This window comes from Microtus ochrogaster, chromosome 22 (assembly GCF_000317375.1).
Source record: "Microtus ochrogaster isolate Prairie Vole_2 chromosome 22, MicOch1.0, whole genome shotgun sequence".
Classification (NCBI taxonomy): Eukaryota; Metazoa; Chordata; class Mammalia; order Rodentia; family Cricetidae; genus Microtus; species Microtus ochrogaster.
In genome coordinates, this window is record NC_022023.1 from 6637550 (window position 1) to 6657218 (window position 19669).

General features: G+C 42.6%; 1 protein-coding gene across 10 annotated transcripts in view; it reads left to right on the plus strand.

Moving 5' to 3' along the window:
• Sytl2 (synaptotagmin like 2) overlaps window positions 1–19669 on the plus strand; it is a 96579-nt gene that overhangs the window by 64587 nt on the left and 12323 nt on the right. For 3 of the 10 annotated variants that reach the window (XM_026784266.1, XM_026784269.1, XM_026784270.1), the window contains 7 exons: window positions 1836–1907; window positions 8160–8261; window positions 10585–10638; window positions 11834–11881; window positions 15460–15554; window positions 18150–18269; window positions 19478–19647. In XM_026784266.1, coding sequence (XP_026640067.1) covers window positions 1836–1907; window positions 8160–8261; window positions 10585–10638; window positions 11834–11881; window positions 15460–15554; window positions 18150–18269; window positions 19478–19647 — 661 coding nt within the window. Of the gene's footprint in view, window positions 1–1835; window positions 1908–1938; window positions 5571–8159; window positions 8262–10032; window positions 10639–10658; window positions 11384–11833; window positions 11882–15459; window positions 15555–18149; window positions 18270–19477; window positions 19648–19669 lie in introns of those variants that run through there. The other 7 variants (XM_026784274.1, XM_026784268.1, XM_026784267.1 and 4 more) reach the window with 7 other exon arrangements.

Here is a 19669-nt window from a genome sequence, read left to right on the forward strand (position 1 = left end):
AGACTCATCTTTTTTTTTTTTCGAGACAGGGTTTCTCTGTGGTTTTGGAGCCTGTCCTGGAACTAGCTCTTGTAGACCAGGCTGGTCTCGAACTCACAGAGATCCGCCTGCCTCTGCCTCCCGAGTGCTGGGATTAAAGGCGTGTGCCACCACTGCCCGGCGACTCATTGTATTTTTACAATGAAAAACAACACAAAGAAATGAAAGATGGAAATATTTTAAAAGAACTATTCTTAATTCTTGATGTAACAACTTTATATGTAAAACACTTAAGAATCACACACAGAATTTTAAAAATTCTCATCTGTGATATTGCTGATCAACATCAACTTTTGTTAACTTGTCATTTTATAACCTGCCAAAAATTTTAGGCATGAATATAATTCATAAACTGTATTTATAACACCCTGGCTTTTAAAAAGATTTTCTTTTATTTTATGTATATGAGTGTTTCACCTGTTTCTTTGTCTGTGTACCAGGCTGTGCAGGCCATAAGATGGTGTCAAATTTCTGAACTGGAGTCACAGATGGCTTTGAGCCACCATGTGGGTGCTGTGAACTGAACCTAGGTTCTCTGGAAGAACAGTCAGGGCTCTTAACCACTGAGCCATCTCTAACCCTACCCCCAAGACTTTTGTTTTTGTTGTTTAGTTTATCACAAACATTTCCCTCATTATTAAATAGTCTGTAAAACAGACACATAAATTTTATGACTTTCCCAAGTATTGACCTATATCTAATGAGACCATGTGCATTTAAGTAAGGAAGCTAATATCTACTGTATATCAATATTATGCAAATCTCTTACATTTTCATATTTAGTCAGAGTTGATTAAAATTAAATATTGAATTTTATAAACTGGTATGATTTTATTGGGTCTGAAATTTTTATTGGGTCATAAAAATTCAGCCCTTCTTGTGTTAAGCACACCCCTCTCCAGGTACTGTGCAGCTTAGCATTAAAACAAAATGGATCAGAGTCTTCCCTAGTATCTTAAGTCAATACCTTATGGGTTCTTATAAAATGCTTGTGTTCTTGTGAGTGAACATTCTATGTACGTTGTGATTCAGGCTTGTAAAGAATGCAAACACACTTCTTTAGACCCCTAGCTGTGAGTTACCTAACAGCAGTTTGATTGGCTTGTCTTACAGAAGTAACTCCCGACTCACAGTTGAAACGGTAGAAAGAAAACGGGAAGTGACGGAGGAGGCTATTCTGATTAGATTTCTGAACCTCCAGCATGCAGACCAGTCACCAGGACAGATATTTGAGGAGTCAGGCCCAGGAATGCAGATATTCCCCTTTTCTTATCCAAGTGCTCTGGAAAGAATTCGTTGTTTAGTCTCACTTGAAAGTTGTTTGCCCGACTTCTGAAATGACTTCAGCTTGTGCCCCTCAAAGCCTCCTCTAGTTAACGGCAACCTCCCGTGGGTGAAGAAAGCCATAAAGCCAATATGACAGAGCTTTCTCAGTTTTTGGTTCTAGGCAAATATTTGAAAGTTGGAGAAGATTAATACTTAAAATGTAACTTGGAGCAGAATGTAAAACTCACATGGTTTTAAAACCATAAACCATGCACTCCAAAGTAATCACCCTGAGTACTTCTCCACACGACTTTGCAGGTCTACATCTGCCTTCCTGTCCTGTTTCAAGGCACTTTTGACAGAGTAGTCAGTAAGAATATCTTATACCAAACTCCCTGGAAGATGCTGGCATGAGCTCCTAATATTGTAGAAAGGGCAAACCAAAGTGCCCATTGGAGATGCTAGAATAAAGGATTAAATAAGGGTCCTGTAAGCAATATCTTATTCAGAAGAGCACTTCTGTGTTGCAGATGAACTGACACCTTGCGCTGCGCCTGAGCCCTCTCAGACATCAGATCACAGCTTTAGAGACCATCAGCAAGGTAAGCCCCTTCTCCTGGCTCTTGGTGCCCAGACATCCTCGCGCTTGGGTCCGTGTGCTACTGAGACAAGGAAGACAACCGATGATTCCATATCTAAAGTTCTAGACTGGTTTAACCGAAGTTCTCACACAGAGGGCAGTATGTCGTCCCTCCAGCATCTCCAGGGACTAGATCCCAGACAGCAAACGGACTCAGAACCACAGATTACTGTTCCCTTGATGACGGACAATACCTGTGTAAAAGGCGACTCAAAGATCCTGCCGTCCACTAAAATTAAACGGAAGCCTGTGAGATTGGATTCGACATTCCAAGAGGAGGGACATGTGCCGGTTTCTGAAGCTTGCCAAGATGCTGATGCACTTCTCAAATCTAACTCTGCAAATAGGTCCCAAGAGGGCACCCCAAAGGAGGGTCTGGATACACTGCAACCGTTTGAAAGATACAGAATCCCAAGTCAAAGGAGTGTCAGTATGGTTTGTAGCCAAGGTTCAGAGAGTACTGGAGAAGGATGTGGGACAGTTAGTCCAAACAGTAGCTACCTCCTCAGTGCTCTGAAAAGATCTGAAGCAGAGCCCCAAGTTCCATGGAACCCAAAGCGTACTGGCAGCTTAGGTAAGGAAGAATCCAAATTTCATGTGCCCCAGAAAAGCAAAGGGAACACATATGTGAATGTTGGCACTTCCGCAATTGTTCTAGACTATAACTCGAAAGATGATCTGGAGGGCCAGAGCAAAACCAGGAACACTGCCATCCTAAAACCATCCCTAAAGCCAGAGAATGGTGAGTTGCCACTCGGTGCTGCCGACAGTGGATCTTCTTGGAGGAAGCCTGAAGGCCAGGAGGAAGCAGGTGAGGGTCCCCAAAACCAAGTGCTGAGAGAGACATACAAGAGCGTGAGTGATAGAATATCCTTCTGGGAAGGAGAAAAGGTTGGAGCTAAGATAAAGGCAAAAGAACCCACACCTTCTTGTGGCCAGGAGCCGCCTTTTGCTAAAGTACACAAGCCTGCAAAGTCACAGGTCATGTTCACGGGCAGTTCAACTCCAGGCCAGAGTGAATTTGGTCAAGTCACAGCTAAAGAAGTGGTTCTTGATGAGGATGACCAAACACCCCGCCTCTCCTGTTTTTATCCCTCAAATAAACCTAAAACAACCAGACCCCCAACATCAGGTGCATCCAAAACCTATCCTTCAGCTGACCAGTCAGATAAAGTGTCTCCCCTTCACACTCCTGGTGGTGAAATATGTCATTCTTCGGAGAAAGACAGATTTGTAATTGATCAACCAAATGCCAGCTTCAAAGTTCTGTCCCTAAAAGAAAGAATGGGTGAACCCAATATGGAACGAGCCTATCATCATTCTCAGTTTGAGAATTTGAGAAAGTTTTGGGGCCTGGGAGCCAATGTAAATAATACAGATAATGATGAGACTAATACTTCAGCATATACACGGAAATCCGTGCCATTTGACAGCCAAAAATCCAAGGAGTTTGACAGCATGAAATCATCGAGAGAAAACACCCACGTAGAAGAAGGGAGACATTTAAGACAGGGACATATTACGGCAGCTGAAGAGATGGAGACATCAAGTTCAAAGGGCATATTCCAAGCACCGCCAGATGAAACCGCAGTTCCACGAAAACCACCCAGAACGTTCACCTATCATTCGGCAGGAAGTGAGCCTTCCAAGGAAAATGTGGGAAAAAACATGGGGCGTTCTGTTGCTCCAGTAACAGAAGAGACAAAGGATTGCTCAGATCAAGAAATTCAAGAACCCATAGTGAAAACAAGCATTTTGCCTCCTGTCTCTAAAGACACGTTCAATCACAGGCTACAGAAGTTGCTGGCAGAAGGTGCGGTTTCAGCAACCCAGACTTCTGGCAGGAGCGTTCAAGAACAGAAAGCCCTCCATGTAGGTGTTTCTGAAACAGGGTCTCATAAAGCAGGTTTTAACGAGGAAAAGGAAGATGTCTCGGGGCCCAAGAAGACCCTCAAGGAACGTGTAGATGAAGTGGTAGCACTTCCACAGGTTCAACAGAGCTCCAGTGTAGACCAACTCCTGAAGGAAGCAGCTAGATCTTCATCCACTCCCTTGCCATCCCCATTGGAACTTGTAACTGCTAGGCCGAACTCCCCATCTAAAGATGACAGGTTGTTTGAAAGGTGGATAGAACGGAAGCACAGTCCTTCAGGAGATCAGAGAGGGCTAATAGCTCCCTCTCCACAGGGTGTTGAAAATTCGGATGATACAGCTCTCACCCAGAAGGCTGAACGTTGGAACCCAGAAGGCCAGCCTCAGCCGGCTGCAGAAAGGTCTTTTCCCCCAGCTCAGCCTTTCCGTTTTTTTGAGGGCATTTCCAATTCTTCAACAGCTGTGTCTTTAACTCAAAATACTCGTCTTGTGTCCCAGGATGGCACATTGCCTTCTCAGGGGGAAATTTCAGAGGCTATAGAGCAAGTTGTTCTTCCCTCCAGACCAAAGGAGACGAGCGTAGATGCTGTCTTACAGAGGCTCCTTAGAGAAGCTGGAGAAGTGAAAACCACACCCCCTGAGAGAGTGCAAACAGCAGATAGACCCTCAAGTTCTCAGAGAGTGAGTCCCCCATGGACTGCTGTGGATGCTGTTGTTCCAGACATGGACTTCCGTTCCTTTAACACAGCTCCTGATACAGTTCATGAAGGTGGATCTTACTTATCTGCTGGAATGTCACCGTCAGAACATCTCGTTAGGTCATCTGTCTCTGCTGTCACTCAGCAAGTCCACGAGCCTCTTCAGGAAGTGGTAAAGACAGTGAGGGAAACCCTTATTCAGCCCAAGTTGGAGTGCCTTGAATTTAGGGCTGGCTTGGAAAAACTACTGAAGGAAACATTAGAAAGTTCCCTGTCGAAAGAAGAGGATACAGAGACTATTTCTCCATCAGCTGTAACAGGCAGGTGTGAGATGTCCCAGCAACTTGCTTCTGAATTCTGTCCTAAAGAAATTCAAGAAACTGTAGAGAAGGTCGAGGCTCCATCAGTAACTCAGAGTGCCTTTGATGATGGTTTTGAGAAACTTCTTAAAGAGATGTCTGAAGGACCTTGTCAGCTCGGGATGTCAGCTAAAGAAGACAGTAAGAAGCAGCCTTCACAGGCAGAGCAAGACAGGTTCTTGGGGAAAATCCCCCATCTTTATCAGAATGCCCCAGGAACCTCAAAGATGGAGGCTAAGTGTAAAGGGTTGGAATCTGAACTCAACCTTGGTGATAAATTATTAGGAGGAGATGAAGCTGTGATTGGTCCATCAGTAGATGTTCGGGGTTACCCACATGGGTTTGGAGTCCCTGAACACTCCCAGCTTTATGGAGACTATAAAATAGAGACCATTGAAACTGTCCAATCTGTAGGGGACAGGAGCAGAGAAAGGGCTGTTACAGAAAGCACATGGGCTCCCCAGGAACCCGACTTTGAAGAAGCTCCTGAGGAAGTCAGCGTGTCCAGAAATAAGCAACCCATTGCTCTCCTGGAATCAACAGGAAACCCTACAGCAATGAGTAAAGCTGAATCGATCCTAGCAGTACCACATAAGAGACAAGATAAAGAGCGGAGACTAGAAGCAAGCTCTGAATCTGAGTTCTCAGATGGGAACGCCAGCTCTAACGGGGAGAGCTGGAGAAATACCAGTGAGTGTCTGGGAATTTTTACTCCATAATGAGTCTGCTTTATGGGATCTGTGCATGAAGGATGAGTTTTTAAAGACTGGGGTCCATTTGGTATTCCACCATAATGATATTTTTGTTGTTGGTTGTTTGGTTGAGTTCTCCTAAACTTTTCTTAATTAGAAAAAGCCCTTTTGCCTATACTCTTTATTTGGGTAGTTTGTATAAACACAGCTTTCTTAGCAGGCTGTGTTTCAGAATCATCTCATCAAATCTATAAAATGTTTAGAGCCCAACAGCATTTTTTAAATAACTTGTTAGGGGATTAAAAGAGTCTTGAAGACACACACGTCATTTGTTTTCTTGGGAATAATCAGGATTTCTCAACTGACACTCCTCCCGGAAGTCTTTGTAGGAGTCGCAGGGGAAAGTTCCACAAATGGACCCAAACTCACCGTGTAGGATGGGTGTTTTAGCATGGGTGCAGGTAACACCCAGGGCCAGATGCAAGGCCGCAACTTCCCTTCTGTCAGATGCTTTGTGCTGAGGTCTCCTACCCCGTATTTCTTCCCTCTCTCTTCCCGTGTATCTACAGAATCGTCTTCCCCTTCTCAAATATGTTTTCAGTCAGATGAGCTAACCTGATTCCACCTGAGGGCGTTGCCTGGCCCTGCTGCTGCCTTGGCTAAGTTGTGAAGGCTCTTACTCAACGGCCACATTCATCTCAGCGCACTGAGGGTTCTGCTTTCAATCAAGCCACAAAACACCAAGCTTGCCTTGATTTGATGGTGATCAACTCTTGGGCATTTTGGCAGAAAAAAAACGAGAGCAAACTCGAATGGGACGTTACCCGATGAGGCAGGGGAGGATGCTCTCTGACTGGAGCATTTTAACCAAAGCTGCTTAACCGTAGTTGAACATCTTCTTTCTGGTTTGACAGTGGTGGAAATACAGGGGCTTTACTGAGTGGCTGGCTTGTGAGATCTGAGTTCTTTGACAAGTAGCTATAGCATCTTCTCTGGACCACCAACCCAAGGATCCATATGGGATCCCAATCAGTCAAGATTAGTCTCTTTTAACAAATGTTACTGACTAAAAAAAACTAAACAAGAAAAGTGAAATGTTTCCTAAAACCAAACATGCATGAGAATAAAACCATCCCACCAACTCTGCTGAGGTGTTCTCGTACTAATCTGCCCTTTGAGTTGGGTGGGTAAACTGGCCTGCAGAGGGTCTGTGAATCTGCACTCCATATAGAAACTCTTGTGGAAGGTGTGTAATCATTCTTGTGGTACACTAGCGTCTTACTGACTGAACAGCAATAACCCATCTAAGTAAGAAACAAATACTGATGACAGGCAGAATCAAAGAGGATATTTTTAAAATTACGAGTCCCTCATGGTTTTTATAGCCTTGAAAACCAACAGGCAGGAAGCAGTGAAATGCATTGGGGAAGAAACTTTCTTCAAGGTTCCTTAGTTTTGATGAACAGCTTAACATGCTGGCCTTGTGGCTAAGTTCTTAACCACGAACCACTTTTTAATATGTTCCTGGTGGTGGCAGGGATGCTTGTCCATGGCCAAATACTTTTGGAAATGCTGGGTAATTATGTACAAGAGGCATCCTGGATTTATTTTGTCTTAGAACCCATTTGCTGAAGGATGCATATTAAGTACATTAGGTAGACTGGGAATGCATTTCAGAAAATTAGTGCCTAGAATCACTGATTGATTGATTGATTGATCGACTGACTGACTGATGGAATCGTTTGCTGAGTCAGCTCATATTTTTGAATTCTATATGAGTGTAAATCTTCTAGCCATGGATGTTAATACTCAGGACTTACCCCTGATGGAGTTTTCAGTGTTTAAGTGAAATCCTTAGATGAATGCAAGGACTGTTCTTATTACATGATGACCTCTTTTTTCTCTTAGCTATAAATGTATGCATAAATATAATACACAATGTGTTTTAAATTTAATAATTAAAAATGTCTTTATATATAATGAAAATCTAATGTTTATAGATCTAGAGGCATTAGTAAATAATGAAATCCTCCCTACCCTTTAAAAGGCTTTCGTCAATTAAAGAGTTGATCACTTTTCTTTTCTTTTCTTTTTTTTTTTACCATTTAGTTGGTAATTTTTCTGAATCTTGAAATCTAGAAATCCCACTGCTATTGGTGCGGAGAGCCCGCCCATCATGTGCTCGGCCCTGCACAGATGTGAACCATCTGAATCCTGCCTTCTGTGGTTTTCTGCTAACATTTTTTTAATGGCCCCCAAAATCATTTCATGTCTGTCTTCAAAAACCAGAATGTGAAGTGTGAAGATCCAAGCTGTGACTCAATAAATTTTGTGCCTAAAATAGAGGTGTGGATAACTCAGAGAGGGTTTTTGTATTAGCGGGGCAACCTCACTTCTATTGGTCTGTGCTTTCGCATGACCAGGAGAATTATCTCTGAGAAGCGTGTTGATGGCAGATATTTTAGTTTCTATTGTAACGTAGGGGAGGCTCAATGTACAATTTCTCTTTTCGCCCTGTGGTTTCAGTGTCCCCTGGTGAGAGGGGCTTTTGCTCTTGTCGTGTGCGGCCTTCATCGTTTTCGTCTCGTGACAGGTTCAGAAGAAGAGCACAGCCCTGTTCTGAGAGCTTTGGGAAGGAGCGCGGCTAGGACAATGCCTTCCAAAAGTCTCGACGACATTTCATCAGACTCAGCAAGTGAGAACAAAGTCTGCCCACTGTCCATGTCTCACCCGAGCTTAAGAACGCTTGTGCGCTCTTTTGTGTCCTCACCGCATGCTGGCATGCACCGACACCCCCCCCCCCAGTGCAGGTGCCGCCAGACTAGACTAAACCATGCTTTCCTAAGTGCGCTCAAACGGCTTGCCCTTCGGTGTCTGAAACTTTGCTTTTAAAATAACTCACCATATTTAATCTTGAGAAAATCAGATTTCCTTGGGTTGCTACATCCCAGCTTGAGGATGGGAGACTTAGTATTTAAAGAACTTGAGGTGCAAGCATGAGTGATATATATATATATATATATATATATATATATATATATATATATATGGAGAGACAAGGAATCCCCAGGCCAAGCTCACTAGCTAGACTAGCCAAATCAGCGAGCTCCAGGTTTAGTGAAAGACCCTGCCTCAATACATAAAGTAGAAACTGATAGAGGAAGAAACTCTTCTCAACCTCTGGCCTCCTCAAGCACGTTCATACCTCAGGTATAAATGATACACGTATGCATATGTGACTATGCACACACACACACACACACACAATTCAATAAAAACACAAGTAAAGTGGGTTTTAAAGAACAGCTGTAGCTAATCATGCCAGGGAAATTTGTACTAGTAATTAGCATCTACTGAATAGCCAACAAGTTGTCTAAGAATTCTCCACAAACACCTACCTGCCCAAGAGAGGCAAACAGTTATCTGCATATTATAACTGAGCAAAATGGCCAAATAAGAGATCAAATGCCTGGCTTAGTATTACACAGTAGACCAGAGGCTCAAAATAGACTACTGTCAACAGTGTTTACAAAGCGACCATATTACATATGACAGTGTTGGGTGCCTAATGCATTTTTCCTTGATATGAATTTGAATTAGTCCTTGACTTCAAGAACCTTCCTTTCTCTTCTATCACTCTCCTGCTACTCAGACACTTCTTTTGGTACCGGCCAAAGACTACCATGAAGTGGTATGTCAGGTACTGTTTCATGCAGGCTGTTGCTTCCCTGGTGAAGAGGGGAGGGCTTCGGATGTGACAGAATGCACATCGGGACTCATGTGCCAGACCAGTGGATTTAGAAGCCACGGCCTCTGGAGTTTTGTTCCTACTATTTTGAAGCGATGATCTGTCCTGGGGTTGCTGATGACCATGAGAAAATTTATTACATAGAAGTTAACTCCTGCCAAACTGAAATGATTGCTGACATTTTTGGGCTTAGGATAAGTTTTAGGTACTCACAATTTAAGATTTTAAACAAAAATCAGCGTTTAGATAGAAAGGGAAAAGAGATCTGTCCTCAAAACAATCCATAAAATTCAGAGATTCCCAGGGCATAGAAGAAATATCCCCAGTTCAGATCGCAGCTGTAATCCTCCCAAGGATCTTGGAATTTCAGGGTTGGAGGGGACCCTGAAAGCCATTCATTTCAACCTCTCTCAGCAGCAGAATTCCCGCTAAAGCCTCCTCAACAGGTGGCCAGCCCCCACATCCGCCTGAATACTTCCAGAAAAGGCAAGTCTAGTCCTCTGCTGGACAGCTCTGATTGTCCTTCCTTACGTTAGTGATGGGCACCAAGGCAAAAAGGAGAAAAAGGCAACAATTGTGCTATTTAATAAAAAAACAAAACAAAACAAAACCCCTCTTGTCTGAGAAGTATAGGGTTATTTCCATGGTGCAGCTTTAAAGTGCTCAGGAATGTGTAGGGTTAAAAAAAAAAAAAGTGAGCTGCCCATATTCCTGCGTGCTCTCTCTCCCAAATACCGATACCCACTCTCACACTAGCCTGCCAAGATTCCGCTCAGCAGCTGGTCCCCACTTCCATCTCTTTGGTTGGCTTCCCATGCGAGCCTCCCAGAGGCACATGCAAACGATGATGCACATACACAAATATTTGCTAATGACCATAGGTTTGGGAAGGTGTTAGTCATGGCCAGAGTCTTACCCTCTGCCGCAGGATAGAGAGGCTGCTTCAGCCCTGCGCTTTCCCCTGCTGTCAGCGGATTGCTTGCTGTGAGCTAACCGTTCTAACCCATGGGAGTCAGTGCACAGCCTTTCGCCGCCGATGTGAGCCGCATCGGGCTGGAATGGAAGCGCCCGCCCGCTAAGACACTGGCTCAAGTAGCTAATCTAAAAAGAAACTGTTTGGGGGAAGACATCTTGGTTGCACCCCCTCACTGCATCTTGACTAATTGCTTCCCACTCCCAACGGCGGCTTGGAGCTTCCAGGGACAATCTCATTGTTCCCTTCTCATCAAGGCTCAGCCACATTAACCATTTGCTAATTTTTCCTGAACAGATCAAGCAAAAGTAGATAATCTGCCGGAAGACTTAGTACGTAGTGCTGAAGATGGTAAATATCTTTATGTATTTGCATGTTTGTTTGTGTGTTGAGTTCTGGGGTGATTTGGGCAGTCACGGGGATGCAGCTGCTGGATAAATAGAAGAACGTCATTTTCCAGTATGTACCGGATAGTGCGTAAGTTGTAAGAGCATACTGACTTGGTACATTTAATACTGCGTGTATTCTTCAGGCTTCTGCTGGTGATAACATGAGGATCTCATCAGATGCACCAGAGAAGCAAGGATTTCTATAAATAGGAAATTATATTTCTGTGGGTATGAGCTAATTTATGTTACTCCGACTTACAGAACTCTCCGAAGGCAGAAAGAGTAGAGAAGGAACCTGGGTTAAATTGTTCGTGTATTTGATTCCCAAATCTTAGCAGTTAGGATTTTTCTGGGCACAACTAATAGTCTTAACTTCCAAGGACAGGGCTCAGGACTAGAGTAGGAAAACGTGCCCATGATTATATAAGTGAATAAGTGTTGGGGGTGAGATGAATTGATTTCAACTATTAAGGAACCAAAGCTCTTGAAGTATGTATTACGTTTGTTATCAAATTAACTGTGTAATAGAGCCTTGATGGGGGAGGGGAAGAAAGGCTGGAAACAAGTCTGATTCTTGCAGTTCAGCAGCTGAGCAAATGAATGATTTATATTTGCCGACAGTTCCTAAGTTTTGTGAGCTGCTTTTGCTATAATCATAAAAATATGTACTTGAACTATGCTAAACGCACCCCAAGAGCGTCTCAGAGGTAATATTTTTCTTTTACTTTTATGTATAGTTTCCTTGTTTTATATTTACAACCCCCTTGTTGAAATAAATGAGAAAATGGGTTTAGTCTTTATTTTGAAGATTTAATAAAGAAGTTCAGAGAAATAAGGTGACCTTTCTACAGTCACGTAGCGCTTCAGTCAGTGAGAGAACGGAAGCGTCATCTCAGATGCTCCTGGCCCGGTTCTTCCTTGCCATGTCCATGCAGTGTTGGAGTGGCTTCCAGGAATGAGACCTCAGGTCTCCTAGGCTGCATCTGAGACTTTTAACTGAACAGGAGGCTTTAACGGGGTTAATGTAGGATCAGACTGGGGCATGACAAACTGAAAACCTGTCAGATGAACTCTGCAACTTCGGCTCTGATACTAGCCTTTGAGTTTAATCCTCAACTGAAATGCTGTTTTATTCTCGATGTTACTCTTTCGGGTAGATCAAAAGGCAGACCAGGAACCAGATACAAATGAGGGTGTACCAGGAAGTGAGTAGCAGGACATTGCTCATGGATGACTAAATGTTTCATTCTACGTAACATTAAATGTGCTAATGAACTAATCCATTAATACCACAGCACTTATTATTACTGTATTTCTGAAGCTTGCAAAAAAACTATTTCATTCTGATAAGGGCTTATTAAGCACAGTTTACTCCTGCCTTTACCAAAAGAATGTATTGTCACTAAGAAAGAGTTGTATAACGTGCTTACATAAATTGCTATTGATAAGTTATTGACTTCTCTCTGTTCTTTGACTTTGCTCAAAGTCAAATGGGAAGATTTTTTTTTTTTTTTTTTTTTGCAGTTAAGTTTTAGGTTGCATTGTGGTCGAGCATGTCAGGTCTCTGTAACTTTTATACAACAGTAGTCATAAAGCAATTTATTGCTTATTAGAATCCCCCCCCCCCAAAGAACTGTGCTTTGGTAGTTCATAAATAGTATGGTTGGATATATCTCCCTACATATCTATAAAAGTAAGATTTCTTGTATTCAGTGTTTAAATTATAAGATTTGAAACTGGCTTCAAACAGTAAATAGTCTATCTAAAAATGGTGAATATTTGAATCTATACAAAATAAATGTTTACTTTTGCTACTAATGCCCATCAACTAATTTATATTCACTAGACGACAAGGATGTTTGTTCCCAGTTTTTGATATCAAGATTATCTATATAAGTCTGGCCACAATCTTAAGGGCAAATTATGTATTTAAAGTAGTTCTCTGGGGCCTTATAAAGCATGGTCATTGGTGCCCCTCTTTCATGAATGTAGATAGACACTGTAGGTCTGAAGCCAGTGCTACCCAAGACTCTCTCAGGTCCACAGTGTTTAGTATAGTAACCCCCAGCAGCCTTTGCTAATGGCCTTCCTGCAGAGAGCAGCTAAGTGGAAAAGACCGAAGATGGAGAAACAAAGTGCTGATGGCTAACATCTAGCTTGAAATCCGAGCCTGCTCCTAGGTCTTCCTGCCAGGGATAAAGGCACTTGAGCTCTGGCTCATGACTTGACAAATTCTTAAGAGCCGCCTAGGAAAGGAGGCCGCTCTGTCTGGCTGCTGCAGATGGAACAAGTGGCCGCCCCAAAGATGCTTATGGCTAGAGACTTTTCCTGTTGCCTTGGAACTGGGAGGTGCTGAAGTCTGGGCATCTGATTTTATGCTGCTGTGTTTGTTTAACATTTTGTTTGAGGCATGAAAACAAAACATAGGAAGACATAGGCACCAAATCTCTGATTTCATTCATAGCCTAATAGACCAATTATGTGCTGTTACTTACTGTAGGTAAATTCACTTCTTCAGCAATTTTTAAAAATTAGTTTGACTGTCTTTTCATTAGTAAATAACATATTCCTACCATAAGACAAAAATGAAATGTGTGGTTAAAAATACATAACTGAAGCTCACAAATATGGAACTGATTACATTAGAGGAATGAGTGTAACTGAATCTGACCCATCTTCATCATCCAACAATATACTTTGCTACAATAAAACAACAAAAAGACTTTTATAATCTTATGAACCCATACATAGGACATGACCTAATCTTGAGTTGTTTCCACTCTAACTCACCCAAAAGTACACACACACACACACTTGCATACACACATACACAAATGCAGATGTGTACACACAAACACACACATGTGCATGCTCACACCCTTAGTTCTTTGAGAAATGATAAAGTGGGTGTTCTAATGAGACACTGAATGGATTTGATGCATGTATTTACCTTTGTGAGCCTCAGAGTACATGAGAACTGATAAAGAATATGTATATATTTAATATATATAGCTCAGTTTTGTGTTCCCTTCATTAGATTTGTTTCAGCTAAAGATGAGATAAGCTAGTTTCTTCCTTCCTTTCTTTCTTTCTTTTTTTCTTCCTCCTTTTTTTTTATTTTTTTTATTTTTTGAGACAGGGTTTCTCTGTAGCTTTGGAGCCTGTCCTGGACCTAGCTCTTGTAGACCAGGCTGGCCTCGAACTCACAGAGATCCACCTGCCTCTGCCTCCGGAGTGCTGGGATAAAAGGCATGTGCTACCACTGCCTGCCTAGTCCGAGATTAGCTAATTTCTTTAAGGCTGTATTTGTGCCTTTTGAGTTATAAAGAGAAATGCAATTTGATTTGTATCTACTTCCTAATGGCAATTTGAAGAATAAAACCAAATGAATATATTCGTATTGTGTTCACGACATAATTTGAAGATGATATATCATAAAAACTGGTGTTTTAAAAAATTACGTATACAGCGCCCAGGCAGTGAAAAATATCTTGAAATATAAAACTCTCATTGTAATAGCTATTACTCACCATATCAAAAGCTTACACGTTATAATTCATGTACAAAAGAAGAAAATAGTTTCATAGCTAGAGATATGCAAATTAGGGTCCAAGCCTTCTTTACATATACTTATTGTATTAGGAAGAAGTCATATGTTATCTTTTCTTAGTCAGAGTATATTAACTTGATCCATTAAACCAGGCCTCGGTATATTGAAGATTCTTTGACCCAAATGGTATCTAAATATGTATTTTTGATGATTTCTTTTTTTTTCTTTTTTTCTTTTTGAGACAGGGTCTCTTTTTATGTAGCCTGGGCTGGCATGGAAATTGTCATGTAGACCAGGCTGGCCTTCAATTCACAGAAACCTACTTGCCTCTGAATTCAGAGAACTGGGATAAAAGACATGTGTTACCACACTTGAATAAAACAGTTTATTTTAAAATTATAGCTTCTCATAATTCTGAGTGAGGACCATCATCAGATCCATGGTATCACAATGGTATCACCTCTCTCTCTCTCTCTCTCTCTCTCTCTCTCTCTCTCTCTCTCACACACACACACACACACACACACACACACACACACACACATCAGGAATGTTCTTAATCACTAAATAAACAAACCTGGTCTTAGGCACTCCATAGTCAAGGATCCTTACTGTTGAATTGTGAACATATATCCTTATTGTCCAAATGAAATAGTTTTTCAGCCTGCAGCATGTCATAAATCTGGATCTGGTTGGTGAGGGAGGGGAGGGGGGAGATGAACCAATACATCACAGCACTTAGGGTTCAAAGCTCTGATGTGGAAAAACATAAGTAAAATCAATTCGCATTGACAGGCAAGGGTCTTTTAGGGACTGTGGTCTTTTTCATTTTGTACTGAAGAGTGGCCTGGAACTCACTATGTAGCCTACGATACATGAAGCCTACAGCAGTCCACTGGCCTCAGCCTCTCCTGTTGCTGGGGTTATAGGCCTGAGCCACCACATCTGGTAAACAATATAATTCAAGACCAACAGGAGTTGAATAAGAACTAGTGGGATTTTTTTTCCTAGTTAGTTTTCGTTTGGTATTTGGTTCAGCTCCCTTGTAGTTCTCTCTGAATGTGACTTATACACACCGCATGCCACTTAACCCATGACTCTATGCATGCAAACGATTGCACCTTTAACCTTCATACAAAACAGCGTTCGTAAATGAAAGCAAAGTGCGTTTCTGCCTTGTGCCTGATGCCTGGTGGTTGTGACCAATTCTGAACTCGAAATGCTGCTCTTCAGTTTCCACAGCACCTTCCCCGCCTGACAACCAGTTTTCCCACCCTGACAAACTCAAAAGGATGAGCAAGTCTGTTCCAGCGTTTCTTCAAGATGAGGCAAGTTCATGTTTTGCACCCTTGAGAAAATGGAGCCCAGTAAGTGGTTTCTCTCTGCCCACCCTTGCGCTGTCTGCACTCAGCTGTGGCCTAGACCAAAGAGGTCAGTGGGGCTGGTCCCTGCCTCCCAAGTCAGTGGAAGCAGTGTTGTTGTTGATCCAGGAACAGCACAAGGCATGTCTCATTTCCCTCAGACAGAGGTTATTTTGGCCAGTGAAACCAGATTGCATAGATTTGGGGATGTGTTACTTTTGTTTCAGAGTAGGTACAAAATAAGAACTCTGGGGGGGGGGCAAGTGTGTGGCATAAATTAATTATGCATAATTAATGCAAATTAATTATGACTACTTCCAAAGCCCTTGTTAGAGCAATAAGGTAATAATGATACAAACTTTCAAGAGGATCTACTGGGTTCCATGAACTTTACACTTCTTATTTCATCTAAATCTCCAATGACCGCGGGAGGTAGGCATTGCCATTGTCCCCGATATTACAGGTGAAAAAGCAAAGTCTATGGAGTTAAAGCATCGTCACACAGACAGATTGTGGGCTAGAGTCCATATCTGACTCTCATGTGGGCAACCACTCCGCCACACCGTGCAGGAGTATGGCTATGCTCTACAATTCATCAAGTCCAGAGTATGTACTTAATACTCCCGTTCCTTTCCCAGTGCCCAGTTCCCAGTTCCCAGTCCCCACCACCAGGCAGACCTCAGACTTTGCCTGAGGTCTTTTGACTTAGTATGGTCCCAGCTTCTTGCTGCCACATGATTGGGAGCCTGTGGTCTGTGGTAAGATATTTCCAATTCTAGCTGTGAAGCAAAACTGTGGTATTATTACCAGGAACAGGCAAATTCTTTGGTTTCAGTGAGGCTGTTTTTTTTTTTTTTTTGAGCGTTTACTCTATGAGGTTGTTCAGGCAGATTGAGCTAATGCAGAGAAAATATAAAACGTGGTCCTGGAACACAGCGAGCAGGCAGTAAAAGCTAGCACCTGAGATTCCAGGTTCTGCTCTGGTTTCTGAAGGAGAAGCGAGAAGCTTTATACTCAAGCCAAAGTTCTTAGAAGGTAAGACGTGAGCAGAAGTCTGGGTGAGATGTAAGCACCACCCTGCTTCTGCCCTGTGTGTCCTTCTCTTCACTGGGGACTTTGGGTGAACTGCACCTGCAAATATTTGCTCCTTGCCGGTGTTTAAGAGCCCCACACTACAGTTTGAAAAGAAAAATTACTCATGGGAGGCAGTAGTTAAACCGTTGTCTGGAAGCTAGCCAGCATAAACACCGCACGACTTCTGTGGTCTTAGACCTTTGGAGATCTGCTCAGGCCTTGTAACAGGGGTGGGGTAGGGGGATTATAAGAGCGAAACATAATTTGAGAGGTGAATTGTATCAGTTTTTTTTTTTAATTTCTCCTTCAGTTGTAACCTATGTCTCAGCCCTTAGCAGGCAGATTGGATTTGTACACCAGAGATGCTGGAATTAAACTGTATCACTTTACCTTTCAAAGCAGGCCGGCTTGATCTGGACATTAAAGAATTCAGAGATGAAACCAGCCCTTGCCCCTTTGCCAGCTGGCCCTTTGAAACTTAGTAACTTTTGTTGAGTGCCCGCTATGTGAAAAATGCTGATTCAGGGCAACATCTCCTCCCAATAACGTACCAAAAATCTGATGCGCTAGGTAGGGCATATAAAGTGTCCTAAGAGAGGGGAAGGGATTGTTGAGTGTGGGGGATGGGATTATAACATCAGACATATTTAAAAGGTATGGAGTTTTAGAAATTCATGAGACAGGATTGTTGTCTTTTCCGTGTAAGGCATTAACTTCTTCCTTTGACTCCTTCATTAATCTGCATTATAATTGGTATTCGTGAGGTTGATGTGTAACTGCATGGTGCTGGAACATGCTGGCATGAACTAACTACTCTTCCATAACCCAGGAGCCGCTGCACTGCTCCGCAGATCCTGCAATTCCCAAATGAAATTCTCATGAATAATGAACTTTATGAGAAAACATCTAGCAAAACTTTAAGAATAAACACAGTTGAATTTGTCATTGTTGTTTTTCCTCCTCGTCCCAGATAGATGTTCAGACTAGTTTTTATTGTTCCTAGTTTAATTGTGTCTTAAGTAAAAATGTGATTTTTAAGAACGATAAAGCAACAATAACAATAATAACGACGGAAAGAATTAAGCATGGATCTTAGTGCTTTGGTAGGATTTCATAGATGTTTTATTTTATGATATAGACATATATCCTCTAGGAAATGTGCGTGTATTAAGAGGGACAAGAAAGTCCACAGTGGTGCTGTTTCTGTAGCTCCTAAGGGTCACCCTCTGGCAGAAAGATCACTGCATCATTCTCTTAGCCAGGCACTGCCCCCCCTTAGGTGAGGTCCACCGTGGACCACTCCATCCTGAGTCCCCAGCAATGACCCCTCGCGTCCACCGCCTTTGGGCAATGTCAGACACCAGTGTGTAACAAGACACCCTCCTTGCCTGAACATACTTCTAATGCTGACTCATTCCGAACTTCGAACACGCTGACCTTGCCTCGTTCCGGACTGAAACCCTGTGTTTGTGATGTGATGTTTTGTAGAGTGATGACAGAGAAACAGATACTGCATCCGAGAGCAGTTACCAGCTCAGGAGATACAAGAAGAGCCCGAGCTCATTAACCAATCTTAGCAGCTCCTCTGGCATGACGTCCTTGTCCTCTGTATGTAAATGACGGCTCTATGTTGACCTCCCTGCTGCTCTAAACCTTGCTCTTGTGCCCCAGCTCGCTGTAAAGTGGCCGCCTGTCTTAGCTCTAAAACTCAAAAAGTTATTTTTTTATCATTTGTTAATCGCTTCTGGCTAGCTATATCTTCCTTTTCTCACAGAATAAGGGGTTTTATGTACATTATAAATTAAAGGAAAATTTTTTGATATGCTTTAAAATTCTAAATTGGCAACAAGATAAACCGCTCAGTTTTTCTGTGCAGCAAATGGGGTAGCTGTAAAGATTCTGTTCGTCTCAGGCGTGGCTTCACACACCGCTTACAGGCGTAGAATTGTACACCATTTAAACAAACCTATCGAAACTTAGATCGAGACAGATGAGGAATGAGATCGTAATTCTTTGCCTTCTGGAAGGATCCAGAAGAGGGTCTTAAATGGGGCTTTCCCGAAGCACAGTTGTTCATCTCTGATCAAAGCGAATGTGATTATATGGAACTTTCCCCATAACTTGAGGTAGCTCTGTGTGCATGTATTGCACTCATGGACATATACACATGAAATGGCATTACCATACGCTTATTTAAATAATTTTCTACCATCCATACATGTTTATATAGCTTAGCAGGTACACTAGAAAAACGACACTGTGCATAAATTCTTACTAGCCTTGTATTCCTGAAGCCCTTAAAAAGCTGTTTATATTGGTTTTTTTCTTTCTGGTAATCTTGGGAAGGCTTTAAATTCCCTTCATATATAGTCTGCCTTGCTTGACCTCTAAAAATGCATGGCTCAGCAAGTGGTTTCCTAGATTCGGAGGATGAGAAACACGGCAAAAGTCCTTTCTCGTGCCATGGAGTCTTAAAGGACATGCCGCTGTGATTTGGGGCCTTCCCGTCAGCCCTTTAGACACTAAGCATGGCCGACAGCGAATGCCACCTAGCATGAACCTGCCCTGTTTTGAGATGAACTAGCATCTAAAAGACTTTTGCGTTGCGCTATCGCCTGCCATTTAGGAACAAGATAAATCGTAGGCATATCATGTCCAGTTATCTGTGTTGGTATTACCTTGTGCCACATTAAATTAATTGCTTTCGTGTGCCAGCTAGAGAAGCGATGCCAAGCAAAGACTGTGTCTGGGATTCTTGCTCGGGGGGTGTCGGGAGTGAGCCGCAGACAAACACCGCCTGTTTCTGGTGCACCCAGGTGAGTGGCAGTGTGATGAGCGTTTACAGCGGAGACTTCGGCAACCTCGAAGTAAAAGGAAGTGTTCAGTTCGCTGTCGACTACGTGGAGTCCCTGAGAGAGCTACATGTTTTTGTGGCCCAGTGTAAGGACTTAGCAGCAGCCGATGCTAAGAAACAGCGCTCAGACCCGTAAGTGCAGACCTGGGGCGGG